This window comes from Silurus aristotelis, assembly GCF_946808225.1.
Source record: "Silurus aristotelis genome assembly, chromosome: 5".
NCBI lineage: Eukaryota > Metazoa > Chordata > Actinopteri > Siluriformes > Siluridae > Silurus > Silurus aristotelis.
The window spans coordinates 29785327-29803368 of record NC_139578.1 but is presented as its reverse complement, the minus strand read 5'-3'; the positions used below and the strand labels follow the sequence as shown (position 1 = coordinate 29803368).

Below are 18042 nucleotides of genomic sequence, written 5' to 3'. Positions count from 1 at the left end.
CACAGGGGACTCATCCTGCTGGAACAGGTTTGGGTCTGCTAGTTCAAATGAAGGGAAAAATTCATGCTATACAATTGCATGCCTCTAACGTTTAGCATAAATGTTTGGGGAAGAACCACATATGGCTGGAAAAATCAAGTGTTTAAAAACTTTTGTGTAATTTTAATTTGTGAAATACAAAGAAGATATAGTTATAAACAATGATGACACAAAAGGCTAGTTGACCAAATATATTCATCTCTCAGACGTTAACCGCTGAGTATCTTATACTATAATCCAGGGTCTGGTTGGAGGACACAGTATTTTTAATCTACTAGAACAATCTATAGAAACATAATCATTTAAATACCTGAAAAATGCATTATTTCAGCACGAATGTATGACCCTTTTCCCACACCATATCAATTATACAGTAGATTATACCGAATATACATTCACCATTATGAAACATCTGCAACATCACATGCTTAACAGGAATTCTGATATTTTCAGTGAAATCAAGATATTGACTCACGAGGCCACTTTAAAACATTTGAACCTGAAAGTAGCATGCTAGCTGCCTAGCGATAGCATAGCCAACCTATTGCAAATAAGGTCATTTTGCATTGCTAAGTCTATTTACTTTAAAACCTTCATCTCTTTTACTCATCTAAGAGCAAAATGTAGCTTTGAGACAGAAATGTTATTAAAAAATAGGAGATATGGATATTATGGTGATGAGTTAGAACATTTTTACTCCTTATATGATGTTGTCTTTGTTTGGTTTGTTATAAATATGCTACAAAAAGGGATCAGTGCCTCAGTAGCACATTCTAGATCTTTAGGAGACCTTTTCGCTACACACTCTTTTAACACACACATTATATATAATTATATACATGTATATGGACAAAAATGTATAGACTGTATGGCCAAATGTTTGTGGTCACCCGACCATAAGATTTTTTTTTTAACATCCTGTTCCAGATTTAGTCTACATTTCCAGGTTGCATTAACCCCCATTCTTCTGGGAAGATGTTATACTAAATTTTGTGGAGATTCTGAAACAAGGGCGTTAGTAAAGTCAGGTGCTAATGGGTGCGATGAAGTGGTAGCTCAGTGGATAAGATGTTGGATTCCTGATCGGAAGGTCATGTGTTCAAATCCCAGCACTATCAAGCTCCCATTGCTGGACCCTTGAGCAAGGCCCTTAACCCTCAGCTGTATAAATGAAATGGTCAGTACATAAGAATGAGATCTAACTTGGTTCAGAGATTTTCTACAAACTTCCCTGTAGCTGTAAATGGATAAAAGAAAAGAACAAAACACTTTTTTCTGCCGTTGTTGCTCAGCTGTATAACTAAAATATCTTCAGTTGCTGTAGATAAGTGTGTCTGACAAATGCTGTAAATAAAAGTGAGGTGAGAAGGCCAGTAGGTTTTGAGTTCTACTGGAGCAGGTCCCAGGTCTCCTAGTTCAAGGGAAAATTTAATGCTACTGCATCCAAAGGCGTCCTGTACAATTGTGTGAAAGGTTTGGAGAAAAAGAAAATACGTCTGGAAAAACCAGGCGCCCCAATACTTTTGACCATAAACGTGTCCACTTTACAAACCTTATTATTCTTTGTTTTGTGTGTGTGTGTTTATAAGTGTGTTAAATCTGCTTATTCAGAAAGTATGATAAGGCCGTTATGTGTCTCTCAGCCCTTCTGGGTGACGTGTTTCCCGACTGCAGCAATCAGGACATCCTGAAGCCTCTCCACAGACAGCCAGCATGTCTCCACCACGCTGTAGTGACAGGAGCCCATAGCCAGAGCGAGGACAACGCCGCTCACGTTGTGCTGTCCAAGCAGAACCTGCGTCAGAGCCAGGAGGAGGGTCCAGGAGAGCAGCACAAAGCGCATGGGGCAGTCTGACAGCAGCCGTGCCTGCAGGAAACGGGCGCACATGGCAACCCGGGTAGCATGGCCTGACGGGAAGGAGTGAGGTTGAGGAAGCAAAGTGGCGAACCACTCGGAGTGATGATAACTCACAGCACGCTTCACTAGTTTAACCAGGGCGTGGTCTAACAATATGGCTAGGGAAAGAGAAAAAGATGGAAAGAGGGAGGACAGGAGGATGAAAACAAGTTATATTTATTCTTTAAAAGGAAAATGAACTACTTATAATCAGCATGCCAGGTTTTTCAGTGAGTCTGTTCAGATCTGTCACCTCTAAAGCTCATTCAGATCAGATCATTAAAAGCGTCACATTTCATTGTGTTGGAGGAATTCTAGCACACTTTACTGAGAGACAGACAGATAGACAGATGTATAAACAAAAAGATAGCAAATGAGAGATGTATAGACAGAGCAACAAAAACAGACCAAAGGAAGCAGACAAACAAATGTAAACACACAAACATAGAGTCAGAGAGACAGAGAATTGTACAGACAGACAGACAGACAGACAGACAGACAGACAGACAGACAGACAGACAGGGAGTCTGAGAGACAGAGAGTTGTACGGACATACAGATAGGCAGAAAGGGAGTAGGAGAGACAGATAGTTGTATAGACAGACAGACAGACAGACAGACAGACAGACAGACAGACAGACAGACAGACAGACAGACAGACTGAGAGTAGTAGAAACAGAGAGTAGTACAGACAGACAGACAGACAGACTGACAGACAGACAGAAAGTAGTAGAAACAGATAGTTGTATGGACAGACAGACAGACAGACAGACAGACAGACAGACAGACAGACAGACAGACAGGGGAGTAGTATAGACAGACAGACAGACAGACAGACAGACAGACAGACAGACAGAGAATAGGAGAGACAAAGAGTTGTATGGACAAACAGACATACAGACAGACAGACAGACAGACAGAGAATAGGAGAGACAAAGAGTTGTATGGACAGACAGACAGACAGACAGACAGACAGACAGACAGACAGACAGACAGACAGACAGACAGACAGACAGGGAGTAGTAGAGAAAGAGAGTTGTATGGAAAAACAGACAGAGAATAGGAGAGACAGAGAGTTGTATGGACAAACAGAGAGGCGGACAGACAGACTGAGAGTAGTAGAGACAGAGGAGTAGTATAGACAGACAGACAGACAGACATACAGACAGGGAGTAGGAGAGACAGAGAGTGGTATAGACAGATAGAGAAGGAAACACCCAGACAGACATGCATAGTAACAGATGTATAAACAGAGAGAAAAAAAAAAGAGATTTATGGACAGACAGACAAAGAGATTTAGAAACAGATACAGACAAACAGATGATTAAGAGATATTAAAAGACAGACTAAGAAAGAGAAAGATGGAGAGACGTACAGAGGGCAGACACAGACAGACAGACAGACAGACAGACAGACAGACAGACAGACAGACAGACAGACAGACAGACAGACAGACAGACAGACAGACTGCACGTAGTGGAGACAGAGAGACAAACGTTAAAAATTGTATTTTAATAATTAAGATGTTGGACGTCTGATCAGAAGGTTGTGAGTTCAAATCCAACCACCACCAGGCCCTCAACTGCTCAGTGTATGAATGAAGTGATTGTAATGAACTCTGGATAAAAGCATCTGCCGAATTGCATGAAGATTTTTGCAGGCTAAATTAGGAGTAGAAACCAGAATCCATTGCTGGGTTCTTCAAAGAACCCTTAGACGTTCCTTCAGAAATTGCCCCCTAAGCAACTTTTGCTTTTATAAATGAACGATTGGTTTTGGTCCTCTGAATATTTGCATGTCTGAACTTCTGGACTGTTGCCAGAATGCAGTGCAGTGTATTTACAGGGTGACAGCGGAGACATTTTTTCCACCAGCGTGTCCATTGTTCTTTATCCCTCCAGCTGCCTTGAACTGTACATTAATAGAAAGCAGGATAAAAATGGAACCTGGACGACGCCCAAAGTATCCACATATGAAAGATACGCGCACTGACCGAGGGCACTGTGGGATGGTCCATGGAAAAAAGATAATATATCTGTCCATTAGCTATTGTAGGGATTTAGAGATAGAATGAGAGAGGGAAAGAGAGAGAGAGAGAGAGAGAGAGAGAGAGAGAGAGAGAGAGAGAGAGAGAGAGAGAGAGAGAGAGAGAGAGAGAGAGAGAGAGAATGGAATTAAAAGAGAATTATGAATTATGCACATAAATTTTCACAGACACAGAGAGATGTTTAGAAAAAGACACAAAATAGTCAAACAAAAAGAGAGCTGTATAGACAGGGTGTCAACAGAGAGAGAGAGAGAGAGAGAGAGAGAGAGAGAGAGAGAGAGAGAGAGAGAGAGAGAGAGAGAGAGAGAGAGATTTAAAAAAAGACAGACAAAGAGGCAGACAGACGAATGTAGGTACAGACAGACAGAGGTGTAGAGACAGACTGACTGAAGTAGAGACAAATAGAGGTGTAGAGAGAGAAATAGAGACAGAAAAAGAGACAGATAGGTGTAGAGACAAACAGAGAAGTAGAGAAAGACAGTCAGAGGTGAAGACAGACAGACAGAAATAGCACAGACAGAGATATAGAGACAGATTTAGAGACAGACAGACAGACAGACAGACAGACAGACAGACAGACAGACAGACAGACAGACAGACAGAAAGAGATGTAAAGACAGTGACAGACAGAGTGAAGTAGAAACAGATAGATAGCGGTGTAGAGACAGAAAGAGAGAAAGATATCTATGTAGACAGAGACAGACTGAGATGTAGAGAGAAAAACAAAGACAGAAAAAGAGACAGATGGAGAAGTGGAGAAAGACATACAGAGAGACAGAGAGGTGATGACAGAGACAGACAGGGTGAAGTAGTGACAGATAGATAGAGGTGTAGAGACAGAAAGAGAGAAAGATATCTATGTAGACAGAGACAGAGAGTTGTAGAGAGAGAAAGAGAGACAGAAAAAGAGACAGGTGGAGAAGTAGAGAAAGACAAACAGACAGACAGACAGACAGACAGACATAAGTAGAAACAGACAGAAATGTAAAGACAGAGACAGAGAGACAGAAGTAGAGACAGATAGATAGAGGTGTAGAGACAGAGAGACAGAAGTAGAGACAGATGGATAGAGGTGTAGAGACAGAGAGACAGAAGTAGAGACAGATGGATAGAGGTGTAGAGGCAGAGAGACAGAAGTAGAGACAGACAGATAGAGGTGTAGAGACAGAGAGACAGAAGTAGAGACAGACAGATAGAGGTGTAGAGACAGAGAGACAGAAGTAGAGACAGACAGATAGAGGTGTAGAGACAGAGGGACAGAAGTAGAGACAGATAGATAGAGGTGTAGAGACAGAGAGACAGAAGTAGAGACAGATGGATAGAGGTGTAGAGGCAGAGAGACAGAAGTAGAGACAGACAGATAGAGGTGTAGAGGCAGAGAGACAGAAGTAGAGACAGACAGATAGAGGTGTAGAGACAGAGAGACAGAAGTAGAGACAGATAGATAGAGGTGTAGAGACAGAGAGACAGAAGTAGAGACAGATAGATAGAGGTGTAGAGACAGAGAGACAGAAGTAGAGACAGATAGATAGAGGTGTAGAGACAGAAGTAGAGACAGATAGATAGAGGTGTAGAGACAGAGAGACAGAAGTAGAGACAGACAGATAGAGGTGTAGAGACAGAGAGACAGAAGTAGAGACAGACAGATAGAGGTAATGAGACAGAGAGACAGACAGAGATGTAGTAACTTGGAGTTTTCTGCTTAAGGAACAATCGTATTGTAAATATAACAGCACGAAACGGTGGGTGTGTGTGTGTGTGTGTGTGTGTGTGTGTGTGTGTGTGTGTGTGTGTGTGTGTGTGTGTGTGTGTGTGTGTGTGTGTGTGTGTGTGTGTTTATACACCATGCTGCGCAGTGTAACATTTACCCAGGAACAGGTTGATCATGACTTCTTGCTCCTTCACAGTTTCACTGGAGATGAGAAAGTAGAGGGTGATGGAGATCCAGGTCACCGCGTGTCCGCTGAGCTCCACAAGCTTCACCAGCGGCCTCATTCCCCCCAGGGGCGCCTCCTTCCCGGCGCACAGCGCCATCCTGCGGGAGAACCACACATCCACGGCCAGCAGCGAACGCAGCGCCACGGCGGGGAGGGACGGGCTCGGGCGCGCGGGAGAAGCGAGCGGCGCGATGCTGGAAGTCCGGCGTCTGGACCGAGACACTGAGGAGGACGTGGAGGATGAGGAAGATAAGGAGGAGCAGGGAGACAATGCGGGTGGTCCGCTGGTCGTCAAGGCCACGGCGCTGTTCCTGCGCGCTTTTGGAGACGGCATGGCGTAACTGAAGCTCCGCTGAATCCCGATTCCAGGCGCGCATGCAGGAACAGGACTCTTGAAAAGTTCTCTTCAACTCACCTGGGCTATTTATAATCTACTGCACGTCCTCGGGACCACCAGCTTGGAGCTTAGATGGTCACATGACTAAGCGAAGCCCCTCTAACATATATAGTCCTGGTTTGCTCTTAGAATGACCTCCAATCTTCTGGGAAGATGTTCCACAAGATGTGGAAATTTGTGCTCCTTGCTACACTGTAGGTGAGGTAAAAAAGGTCTGGGGTGCCATCAGCGTTCATACGTATCAGGGTTGAAGCAGGATCCATGGATCTATGGATCTTCATGAAGCTGGATTTATGCACGGATGTCATGCTGGAACAGGTTTGAATCTCCAGTTTCGTGTGCAGGGAAAGTTTCATGCATCCACACCCAAAGACATCATGTTCGCCTCCAACCTTGTGGAGGAACACAATTATGGGAATATGCGGTATCCAGTTTGGAGAAGATCCACATATGGCTGGAGAAGTCTGGTGTTCCAGAAACAAACAGTAGAGGCCATCATAGATGTTGTACTGGTTTTAATGGAAACTCTAATGGTCTGATACCATGAAGGACAAATGGAACATCATTGAAGATCACACGTTGGGGTCTACTGGACGTCATTAGGGAGCAGTAGGACATGTTCATGGTTTGTAAAGGTGCCATTAGTTATGACGTGCGCACACGGGAACTCCTCTTACGTCACATGGCCATGACGCGGAACGGGAAGGGGGGTGTAGGCGGCGCGCGTGCCATTTTACTTTCATCTCATCTTGTTCCTCATCACTATCATCATCATCATCAGCAGCAGAATGCCAGCTCCTCTGCTCGGAGATGTGTTCCCAGACTTTGAAGCCGAGAGCACCATCGGGACCCTCAGACTCCATGAATACCTGGGAGACTCGTGAGTAGCGCTTTTACACACCAGCACCTAAAATACACACCGCATGAGGTCTGAAACTAAAAACATTAGAATACAAAAATAAAGCAGGAAATAATGTTTTATTTTAATAAAAAGTTTTCTTTATACTCAAGTTTCTTGTCCACCTGGAAATGTGTATGTAAACCCTCTACTGCGTAAAAACTATATTTGACTGAAAATATTACAGAACTGGCAACCCAGGCTGTGTATTCATGGTGACTGGGTTTTTATGGCAACCCTCTGGTTTTATGCCCAAGTTTCTGGTTTAGTCCACCTGGATCTTTTTTTAAAATAAAAAAACCTTTTACACTGTATAAACAAACAATAAAACTGTAAATATAGCAGAACTGGCAACCCAAACCAGAGAGTTGCCAGTTCTTAAATGTTTACAGTTGAATTGGCAAAATCTCCCCAGACTGGACCCCTTTACCTTTATACCTGAGAATATTTCTGGTTCCTGGTCCACCTGGAAATGTGGATAAAAACCTCCTACACTGCTTAAAAAAATCTAAATACGACATAACTGGCAACCCAGCCAGGGAATTACATTAGACTGTACTGTACATCAGAATTCTTTTTTTTCTGAATGCTCATGCTTTTTGTTTTCTTCCATCTAATTTAGATATAAACCTTCTTCACATTTACACAAAAAAACAATCTAACTGTAAATAAGTTTGGGTTGCTGGTGAATTTCCACCCATTTAGTGTTCATGTTGTATTCATTATGACTGGCAACCCACTGTTTTTTTGCTTAGGTTTCTTCCACCTGGAAATTTGTATATAAAACTTCCACCCTTCAACACAAATCAATCTACCTTTAATTATGACATAACTGGCAACCCACCTAGGGAACTACACTACATTGTTTCCCTTACCTTTTGTTCAAGTTTCTGCTTTCCTCCAGCTAAAAATGTTGAAGTAAAACCCTCTACACTTCTTAAAAACAATCTAACTGTAAATATTACAGTAATGGCAACCCAGTGTTTGCATTATCCTTTATTATGAGAAGGAACCAGTGTGATAGTTATAGATTTTCTCTTCTCCCATAAAAAGTTTTGGTGACATTTCTGCTCAGTTTTCATGAAAAAAACACTCTTATTGTAAATTTACACAACTGGCAACTCACTCAGGGAATTACATCAGACTGGATCATTGACTGTAGATCTGCATTCTTAATGTCTGAGATTGGCAACCCACTGGGTTTATGCTCAAGTTTGTGGTTCCTGCAATGCTACAGTGCCATTCGTTTACTGTTTACGGTGTATTCATGGTGACTGGCAACCCAGTGTGTTTATTGCCAGGTTTCTTTTACCTGAAAATTTGGATATAAACCTGGGTAAAAAAAAAACGATCTAACTGTACACGTTACATAACTGGCAAACCCCTGGGTTCATTCTCAACTTTCTGGTTTTCTGCACCTGGAAATTTGGATATATATATATATATAAACCCTTTACAATCTAAGTGTAAAGATTAATGAACTGGCAACCCATTGGGTTTCTTCTCAACTTTCTGGTTTTCTTCACCTGGAAACTTCCTGTAGACTGGACCGATTTGAGTGTTATAGACAATTCAAGGGCAGATCTTTTTCATCCCACGTGTTAAATGTACGTGGAGTGTTCATAGTGACGAAGGTGATGAGGCTGCACTCTAAACTAGTGTTTGAAGTGGGTTTGTGATTTGTGCTGATGATGCAGGTCATGGTGTCACGGAGGAAACGGGGAGGAAACCTTGGCAGTGCTGTGAAAGCTTTTATTCACCCAGCAAAGCAAAAGAGATGCCACATGACTAATCCAGCTACTGTCTGGTCCTGTGATCTTCAGCAACGAATACTGATTTTATAGTTAGATATCAAGTTAGAAAGAAGTTATTGCGAAACAAAGCCATCTCCATGAAGATCTGCTTTCCATGGGTTGGAAGATGTGGAAGATCTCCTGCTATAGAGCTCTGACTGTATCAGTACTAACACCCTCGTCCCTGAATACGATCTCACACATCCACACAAAATCTAGTGGAACATCTCAGAACAGGTGGAGCTTTTTTTTTTTTTTCCAGCAGGGTGCAAATTATGAAACCTCGAACCTCCGATATCAAAGAATAAACAGCTGTTTTCTTGCTGATATACTCAGTAATAAGCTCTCAGATAACAAACACGTCATATTATTTATACGTATCATAATATTTAAATCCATGTTTAGGGCCTGATGCTCGGAGTGAAATTTCCATACGCTCCAGACACTGAGGCGAAAATAGGAGTTTATTTTGAATATCTGGAGTGAATCCTGTGTAGAATTGTGCACCACCTTTTCTTCCATAGCTGGGGCATCCTGTTCTCTCACCCCCGCGACTACACGCCCGTGTGCACCACCGAGCTGGGACGAGCTGCAGCGACCAGTCCAGAGTTCACCAAGCGCAACGTGAAGATGATCGCTCTGTCCATCGACAGTGTGGAGGATCACCACGGCTGGAGTAAAGTACGTACGCCCGACAGAATCCGAGTGAATTCGATGAGCACACAAGCAGATCAAAGAGATAAACAAAATAAAGACTTTTACTGTGTTTAAAAAAAACATCAGGGATGAAATCATGTTATGCTTAGAATCCAAATCCAGTCATCCATCCATCCATCCATCCACCTGGCCTCCTTCTATCCGCGTGCCCATATATTCATCCATCCATCCGCCTGGCCATCCTTCTAACCATGCATCTATATAATGATTCATTTATCAGTTCATCCATCCATCTGCCTGGCTATCCTTCTATCTGCATGCCCATATATTTACTCATCCCTCCTTCAAGCCATCCTTCTATCCGCATGCCCCTATATTAATCCATTCATTCGCCTGGCTATCCATCTAACCATGCATCTATATATTCAATCATTTATCAGTTCCTCCATACATCCACCTGTCCATCCATCAACTCCATTCGTTGGTCCAATCATCTATCCATTCACCCTCCATCTGCCTGTCCGTCCGTCCCTTCTTCTATTTACCCATCTATTCATTCGTTCATCTAGCCGACAATTTTGTATTGATTGTTAAATAAAACGTACTTCTTTAATACTTTTGAATCCCCAAACCACCTTCACATACGCTTTACTTTTGATTGTTGCAAAACAGTGACACTGGAGAGACTCCTTTCAACCATGTCACATAAAGCTTTCCTCACAGAAAACCTCAGCATTCGGAATGAGCTGTTGCCATGGAAACGCTGATGTATTCAAAAGAGCGTGTTAATATATAATAAACAGAGCTGCTGTCGAAGAAATCCACAACTACAGGAGTCAATCAGGACAAAAATTTTGACTTGTGGAGAAAAGCAACCTGGAGTCCTTTTGTTAGTAGGAAGTAGGAAGTCTACTTTCTGGTGTACGCTGATTTACGATAGCTGCTTGTTTTTTAGGACATCCTGGCCTACAATAACGACGAGACGGTCTCCACGTTCCCGTTTCCCATCATAGCGGATTCTAAGCGTGAGCTGGCTGTGGAGCTGGGCATGCTGGACCCTGACGCGAAAGACCAGGCCGGAATGCCGCTAACTGCCCGATGCGTGAGTGCAACTAGACTATTTACCTCACAACGATATCAGCCAATCGTAGATCACTGTGAGCTCGTGTATGTAGAAGAGGGCAGACGGCGCATACAGTCAACGTGGGCATATACAGTCAACCCTTGATAATTCAGGGCTTGGAAAATTTGCGGGTTCTCGTTTGGAACCTGACTAACAGCAAGTTGCGGATTATTTTAAAATTTGCGGGAATCCGCAGCGGGACCGAATGTTCAGAAACATTAGGAATAACATGGTATGTTTATAAAGTGACATAACGTCTAGATTAATTCACTACGGTACCATAGGGGCTGCGGGGGTGCATCCAAAATTCGCAGATTTTTGGAACTTGCGGGGGGTCTTATGTAAGATATGTTGAACGTAACCCCTGAGAGTTCCAGGGGACCACTGTATTAAACATGTGGTATTTAGAAAAGATTTGTCTCTGTGACTTTAGGAAAGCATTGGTTAAGGTTTAGACCTTTCAGGATATTAGCTGTAGTATGATAGAGGAGATCTAAGTAGTGAGCGGAACTCAGCTACGTCTGAATCATCTGGTCAAATTTTGTTCATAGCAATTTCCTATAAACTGAGATTAATCTAGTAACTAAAATCTCTCTCTGACTTTCTACGTCTCGTTGTTCAAGGTGTTCGTGATCGGCCCCGATAAGAAGCTCAAGCTGTCGCTCCTCTACCCGGCCACTACGGGGCGCAACTTCGACGAGATCCTGCGAGTGATCGATTCTTTGCAACTGACGGCGTACCGGCGAGTGGCGACCCCTGTAGACTGGAAGGTGGGCATGTGTGAAGGACTTCGATTGAACAAACCGATTACGCTGTTTAGAAAAACTCCGCAGTGCCAATCGTAGGGCGAAGATTTCAAACCCGGATTGTGGTTTCTGTATAGGAATATTCATGCGCTCGTCCTAATACGTCATCGTTGCTGTGGTAACAGTTCGTTCGTGGGAAAGCGTCGCTAGATATGGTTTTCTGCGTGTTCATTTGAAAACCATTGTACGGACATAAGTCTTGTTTTTGAACATTCAACATCTAGTCCCAATTGCTCTTATAATAAGCTCCACTTTTCTGGGAAGATGTTCTACCAGATTTTGTGGAGATTTGTGTGAGATCTCATTCAGGGATACGGATGTTATTGGATTCAGGTACTGATGTAGGTGAGGTGAGGAGTCGGCGGTCTAAATCATCATGTACAATAGGGTTGGAGCTCTGTAGCAGATCTTCCAATCCAACCCATGGAAAGCAGCTCTTCAAAGAAGCTGACTTTGTGCACAGATGTCATTCCCTACCAAGTTTAGGTCTCTTAGTTTAATGTTGATGTGCTTCAGTAATTGAGGGGTTATATCAAGGGTCTCAAAGATTTCCTTTGTCTTTCCAACAGCCTGGGGACCGGGTCATGGTTCCACCGAGCATCCCTGAGGAAGAAGCCAGGAGCCTGTTCCCTGCTGGAGTCTACACTAAAGAGCTTCCATCTGGGAAGAAGTATCTGCGCTACACCCCACAACCTCGGACAAACCACAACCACAACTCAGAGGACCAAAGAACTGGACGAGACCAAACTACGGAAACTATAGAACTCGCTCTCTGAAGAATGAAGATGAATCTCCAACCGATCGATTTTGAGATACGTGACATAAAGACGACGTGAAACAGAAATCCTATTGCCTTTTTACACTGGAGTGCAAAAGTTTGTATACCCTAATGACATTACAACCTCGTTCAGTTTAAATGTTATACGATATATAATATGTATACAGTATATAATACAGTATCGACAAAAGTATTGGGACACCTGACTTTCCTTGAACTAGAACTAGGAGACCCAAACCTGTTTCTAAATTACAATAGACACAAACCCAGCTCCATGAAGATCTCCGGCTATAGAGCTCCAAACCTATTAAAAACATTTTGGGATGAATTCTGAAGTGGTAGCTCAGTGATTAAGATGTGAGAAGGCTGTGAGTTCGAAGCCCCAGCATCACCAAGCTCGGGCCCTTGAGAAACCCTCAAGTGCCCTCAGTTGTATAAATGGGATTATTGGAAGTTGCTCTGGATTAGAGCATTTTTCATAAATGTAAATGAGAACAAAGAAGAACAAATCTCCACAAAATCTAGTGGAATATCTTCGCAGAAGAGTAGAGGTTATTCCACCCGTAAATGATCAGGTGTCCACAAGCTTTAGTCCATACAGTGTATTCAAACCTGCACTGATACCATGTAATGTGGGTCGCAGGAAATAAACACATGCTATTAACACTGTCACTTCCTTTTTTCCTTTTTGAAATACGTGGTTGTGAATTTTGAGAGTCACAAAGAGAATTCCTGTTCTCTGAGAAGCCGAAATATCAAAACAGCGTAAATCGGAGAAGATCCTGAGAGTATATGAAGGTGGATCTGGTGTATATAGGTGCATGAATATCATGTTAAAGTGTGTTTGAAGCAGATCGCTTGCTCAGCTGCTGAAAGGTTTACACGACACTGGATGGCTTTGTGGCTTTCGGTTTGTCTGTTCTCACACACACACACACACACACACACACACACACACACACACACACACACACACACACACACACACACACACACACACACACACACACACACACACACACACACACACACACACACACACACACACACACACACACACACACACACACACACACCTCTCTGCTTCTGTTAGCATTCACCACACTGAGAGCTGAGGTAGGTTTTATCTCCAGACCATTGTTGATCAAGTTCTCAGTAGAAAGTAAATCAAGGACTATCAAGGACGTTCATGTTTAAAGGTCTTATGAGTGAAGGAGAAATTAGCAGCATCAGGGGCGGAACCAGAACCGACGGCAGCACGGGTTTCGGGTCTGAATACCCCGCAGAGGAAACTGTGAGACTTTCACTTCCTGAGAGGAGACGAAGTGTAAGAGGGGCGGTTTCTCATCAGTGCTGCGTACTCTCTCTGATGGGTGAAGAGACGCAGGAAGACGGCGTACTTTCTCCTGTAAAAGCTGATACACACACACACACACACACACACACACACACACACACACACACACACACACACACACACCATTTATATATATATATATACACACAGTATATCATTGTTGGACAGTAATGAAGTAACATAACTGGTCAAACAGGCAGCAATCCACCAATCAGGATCGAGCGTGCGCTCTGTTTGGAAATGTTTTGATTGGCGTAAATAAACCTGGGGTCCGGACTCGCAGTGTGAACCCACCGCCTGGAGAAGTTCCCACACTCATACACTCAGAAAGAAGGGAGTTGGGTGACATCACGTCAGTAAGAAGAGCTGAAGCCAAATTAAAATTATGGATGACAAAAAGGGTCAAAAATCTCAGGGGCCCAATATTTTTTTTTTAAAGAGTAAAGAAGTATGGAGGAAACGTGTAAAAGGTAAAGGTGTGTACGCAGGTGTTTATCACTCGTCTCGTTATGAGGACATTAAATACTAATGAATTTAATAAAAACTGTATATCACTGAGGTCATGTTGCCTGCTGTGTTTTTAGACATAGAGCAACAATCTTTCTTTTACACACATACAGCTTACTTTCTATCCATTTATCGCTACATTTCATGTACATGAAGCTCTCTCTCAAAGCTCAGAAGACAACCAGTGTCCAAGCATCTTGTCCACAACAGATGTCTTCGTTACTATAGAAACAACAACGCATTTAAATATACATTCTCTGGAGTCGGAGTGTAGAAAAAAAAAAAAATCAACAGCCAATCAGAATGCGGGAAACTACGCGGTCACGTGAGTCGTCACATCAGATAAATCGTGTAATCTGAGTGTTTTTCTCAGAGGTGTGAAAACCACAGATCAGCTCGTAGTGTTTTCTGAATGAAGCCTGAACGTCCTACTGAACCACAACAATACCAGAGAACCAGAAATGTCTCACTGTATTTAACCAGAAAACTAACTGGAGACATTCTAACAAAAAAAAATCTTTTTATTTAAATGATATTGAGGAGGAAGGTGAGGAGGATTAGGATGAAGATGTTGAGGAGAACGGTGAGGAGGATTAGGATGAAGATGTTGAGGAGAACGGTGAGGAGGATTAGGATGAAGATGTTGAGGAGAACGGTGAGGAGGATTAGGATAAAGATGTTGAGGAGGACGGTGAGGAGGATTAGGATAAAGATGTTGAGGAGAACGGTGAGGAGGATTAAAATGAAGATGTTGAGGAGAACGGTGAGGAGGATTAGGATGAAGATGTTGAGGAGAACGGTGAGGAGGATTAGGATGAAGATGTTGAGGAGAACGGTGAGGAGGATTAAAATGAAGATGTTGAGGAGAACGGTGAGGAGGATTAGGATGAAGATGTTGAGAAGGACGGTGAGGAGGATTAGGATGAAGATGTTGAGGAGGATAGTGATGAGGATTAGGATGAAGATGTTGAGGAGGATAGTGATGAGGATTAGGATGAAGATGTTGAGGAGGATAGTGATGAGGATTAGGATGAAGATGTTGAGGAGGATAGTGATGAGGATTAGGATGAAGATGTTGAGGAGGATAGTGATGAGGATTAGGATGAAGATGTTGAGGAGGATAGTGATGAGGATTAGGATGAAGATGTTGAGGAGGATAGTGATGAGGATTAGGATGAAGATGTTGAGGAGGATAGTGATGAGGATTAGGATGAAGATGTTGAGGAGGATAGTGATGAGGATTAGGATGAAGATGTTGAGGAGGATAGTGATGAGGATTAGGATGAAGATGTTGAGGAGGATAGTGATGAGGATTAGGATGAAGATGTTGAGGAGGATAGTGATGAGGATTAGGATGAAGATGTTGAGGAGGATAGTGATGAGGATTAGGATGAAGATGTTGAGGATGATAATAGAGATGCTGAGGATGATGATAGTGAGGATTATGAGGATGATAATGGTGATGCTGAGGATGATGGTGTTTAGAGTGATATTGATGATGTTGAGGAGGATGATGGTGGTAAGAATTATGATAGTGGGCAATATGAGGATGATAGTAAAGATGATGGTGAGGAGGGTGGTGGTGGTGGTGATGATGATGATGGTGGTAAGAATGATGATAGTGGGCATTACGAGGAAGTTAGTGAGGAGGATGGTGAGGAGGATGGTGGTGGTGGTGGTGATGATGATGATGGTGGTAAGAATGATGATAGTGGGCATTATGAGGATGATGGTGAGAATGATGGAGAGGAGGATGGTGGTGGTGATGATGGTAAGAATGATGATAGTGGGCATTATGAGGATGATATTGATTATATTGAGGAGGAGAATGATGATGATGATATTGATTATGTTGAGGAGGAGGAGGATGATAGTAAGCAATATGAGGAGGATGATGTTGAGGATGATGATGATGATGATGATGATAAGAATGATGATGGTAAGCATCATGATGGTGGTGAGGAAATGAAACCTGACCAATCATATCTTCTCACCTCTCGAGCTTGAGGTCTGGTTGAACCACTTCTCCTATGCTGGCCATTTTCTCCATGGCTTCCTGAAAAAACAGTGACATTCATTACAGATATCACGTAATACATGTGACACCTTTTCCACAGAAACACAAACTTCAGCACTAATTTGGCTTTTTATGGAGATGTAGGACGTTGACCTAATGAAGGTTCTTCTGATGTGGGTTAGTGGTGTCTGAAGTACGCAACAAAGACGCTCAATATCACACGTCCGCTTATCGCATTGACCTCGATAGTGCCTCAGAACACACACACACACACACACACACACACACACACACACACACACGCACACACACACACAGAACGTATTACCACTGCTTTATTTCTCGCTGCATTTACACCACATTTATTTAAGATTCAAAAGATTTTTGACCTGGAAACAGTGTTCCACCCTACACTGAGATTCTTCTGTGAGAATCCTTTAAGTGCTTATGACATAAATGAAGGACATAAGGAACAAAAAAGACACTTTCTGTATTTGAATTACTGGAGATACTCGAGAAATCATTTCAGCCCCACGTGGATTATGAGGATTCCGGTGATGATGATGATATGAGGATGATGAAGGTGGCGTTATTTGTTGCTGTACCGGTATGGACGTGTAGTCCTGTGAAGCACAGGCTCCAAGAACAGCTGCACCGACCAACACGGCCTCTCTCTCTGCAGGCAGGACAATCGGCAAACCTGCACACACACACACACGCACACGCACACGCACACGCACACACACACACACACACACACCCACACACACAAATAAAAAAAAAAGAAGAGGAACAATTCTGCAAATTTCCGACCATTAAAAACCAGAACCCCAGAAGAACAGTGTCACCTGACACTCAGTATATAATTAATATTTTATTTATATTAATATTTTCTTACCCGTGACGTTGGCGTGTATCTGTACAAACAGAGGGTTCTTACTGAGTCCTCCACACAGGAACAAGGTCGTGATGTCATGCCCTGCTTCCCTCATCGCATCCAGGATGTGTCGGGTGCCAAGCTGTGGTGAGCAACAGTCACAAATCACCCCCCGAAAACAGCAAACAAACAAATAAACGAGGTGTGGATGGGCGTGGTCCAGTCTTTCATATAAGAGAATACAATCTGAAACTCACAGCAGTAGATTGGAGTGTAGCGAGGTAAAGAAGAGCCAAGTCATCCAGCGTCTGAGACAAAGACAGTCCAATAACCTGCACACAGTGCAAATAAAATGCACTACGCATGAGGGGGAAAAAATACATTCAGATGGTCTATTAGTAGTTTTAAATGTAGTAGTAATTATAGTACAGTTATGGTTAGTATAATACACTGTGTGGCCAAAAGTACTGAACGTGTGTGAGAGTAAAAATAGTAGTCAAACTATTAAAAGAGGGAATAGTTATCATTCTGATGACCGCGAGGATGATGGTGGTGAGGATTTTAAGGATGAAGCTGAGGATGGTGAGGATTTTGAGGATGTTGATGAGAATGATGATGATGAGGATGATGGTGGTGAGGATTATGAGGATGTTGATGAGAATGATGATGATGAGGATGATGGTGGTGAGGATTATGAGGATGTTGAGAATGATGATGAAGCTGAGGATGATGGTGGTGAGGATTATGAGGATGTTGATGAGAATGATGATGATGAGGATGATGGTGGTGAGGATTATGAGAATGTTGATTTGAATGATGATGAAGCTGAGGATGATGGTGGTGAGGATTATGAGGATGTTGATGAGAATGAAGATGAAGCTGAGGATGATGGTGGTGAGGATTATGAGGATGT

The 18042-nt window shown here is 42.8% G+C and overlaps 3 protein-coding genes across 5 annotated transcripts in view; 1 reads left to right on the top strand and 2 right to left on the bottom strand.

Annotated features, from left to right (window-relative positions):
- Nucleotides 1-141: 141 nt before the first annotated feature.
- On the bottom strand, nucleotides 142-6269 carry LOC310726889 (polyisoprenoid diphosphate/phosphate phosphohydrolase PLPP6-like). The gene is made up of 2 exons (XM_083542944.1): nucleotides 5851-6269; nucleotides 142-2055 (listed from the first exon to the last, which is right to left on the bottom strand). The coding sequence occupies exons 1-2, from the start codon at nucleotides 6251-6253 to the stop codon at nucleotides 1679-1681; spliced, it is 780 nt and encodes a 259-aa protein (XP_083399070.1). The 5' UTR covers nucleotides 6254-6269; the 3' UTR covers nucleotides 142-1678.
- An 806-nt stretch (nucleotides 6270-7075) lies between these two features.
- On the top strand, nucleotides 7076-13453 carry LOC310726891 (peroxiredoxin-6-like). Its single transcript, XM_083542946.1, has 5 exons — nucleotides 7076-7196; nucleotides 9532-9688; nucleotides 10620-10766; nucleotides 11411-11557; nucleotides 12163-13453. The coding sequence occupies exons 1-5, from the start codon at nucleotides 7105-7107 to the stop codon at nucleotides 12367-12369; spliced, it is 750 nt and encodes a 249-aa protein (XP_083399072.1). The 5' UTR covers nucleotides 7076-7104; the 3' UTR covers nucleotides 12370-13453.
- fggy (FGGY carbohydrate kinase domain containing) overlaps nucleotides 7095-18042 on the bottom strand; it is a 15743-nt gene continuing 4795 nt past the window's right edge. Inside the window, exons 10-15 of one of the 3 annotated variants that reach the window (XR_014533843.1) lie at nucleotides 17387-17461; nucleotides 17151-17271; nucleotides 16858-16952; nucleotides 16406-16504; nucleotides 16230-16291; nucleotides 13489-13786 (exon numbers count right to left, since the gene is read on the bottom strand). Coding sequence is in view for 2 of the 3 variants with exons in the window: in XM_083542891.1 (XP_083399017.1) it covers nucleotides 13675-13786; nucleotides 16230-16291; nucleotides 16858-16952; nucleotides 17151-17271; nucleotides 17387-17461 (465 nt within the window). In the remaining variant the exon portion in view is untranslated. Of the gene's footprint in view, nucleotides 7224-13488; nucleotides 13787-16229; nucleotides 16292-16405; nucleotides 16505-16857; nucleotides 16953-17150; nucleotides 17272-17386; nucleotides 17462-18042 lie in introns of those variants that run through there. The other 2 variants (XM_083542890.1, XM_083542891.1) reach the window with 2 other exon arrangements.

Bases quoted from the DNA above. Each gene is read 5' to 3' on its own strand.
- LOC310726889 (XM_083542944.1), bottom strand. From the start codon at position 6,253: ATGCCGTCTCCAAAAGCGCGCAGGAACAGCGCCGTGGCCTTGACGACC. The intron at 2,056-5,850 runs GTAAATGTTACA...CTCTTTCCCTAG, and splicing joins CATGATCAACCTGTTCCTGG to CCATATTGTTAGACCACGCC.
- LOC310726891 (XM_083542946.1), top strand. From the start codon at position 7,105: ATGCCAGCTCCTCTGCTCGGAGATGTGTTCCCAGACTTTGAAGCCGAG. The intron at 7,197-9,531 runs GTGAGTAGCGCT...TTTCTTCCATAG, and splicing joins CATGAATACCTGGGAGACTC to CTGGGGCATCCTGTTCTCTC. The intron at 9,689-10,619 runs GTACGTACGCCC...CTTGTTTTTTAG, and splicing joins ATCACCACGGCTGGAGTAAA to GACATCCTGGCCTACAATAA.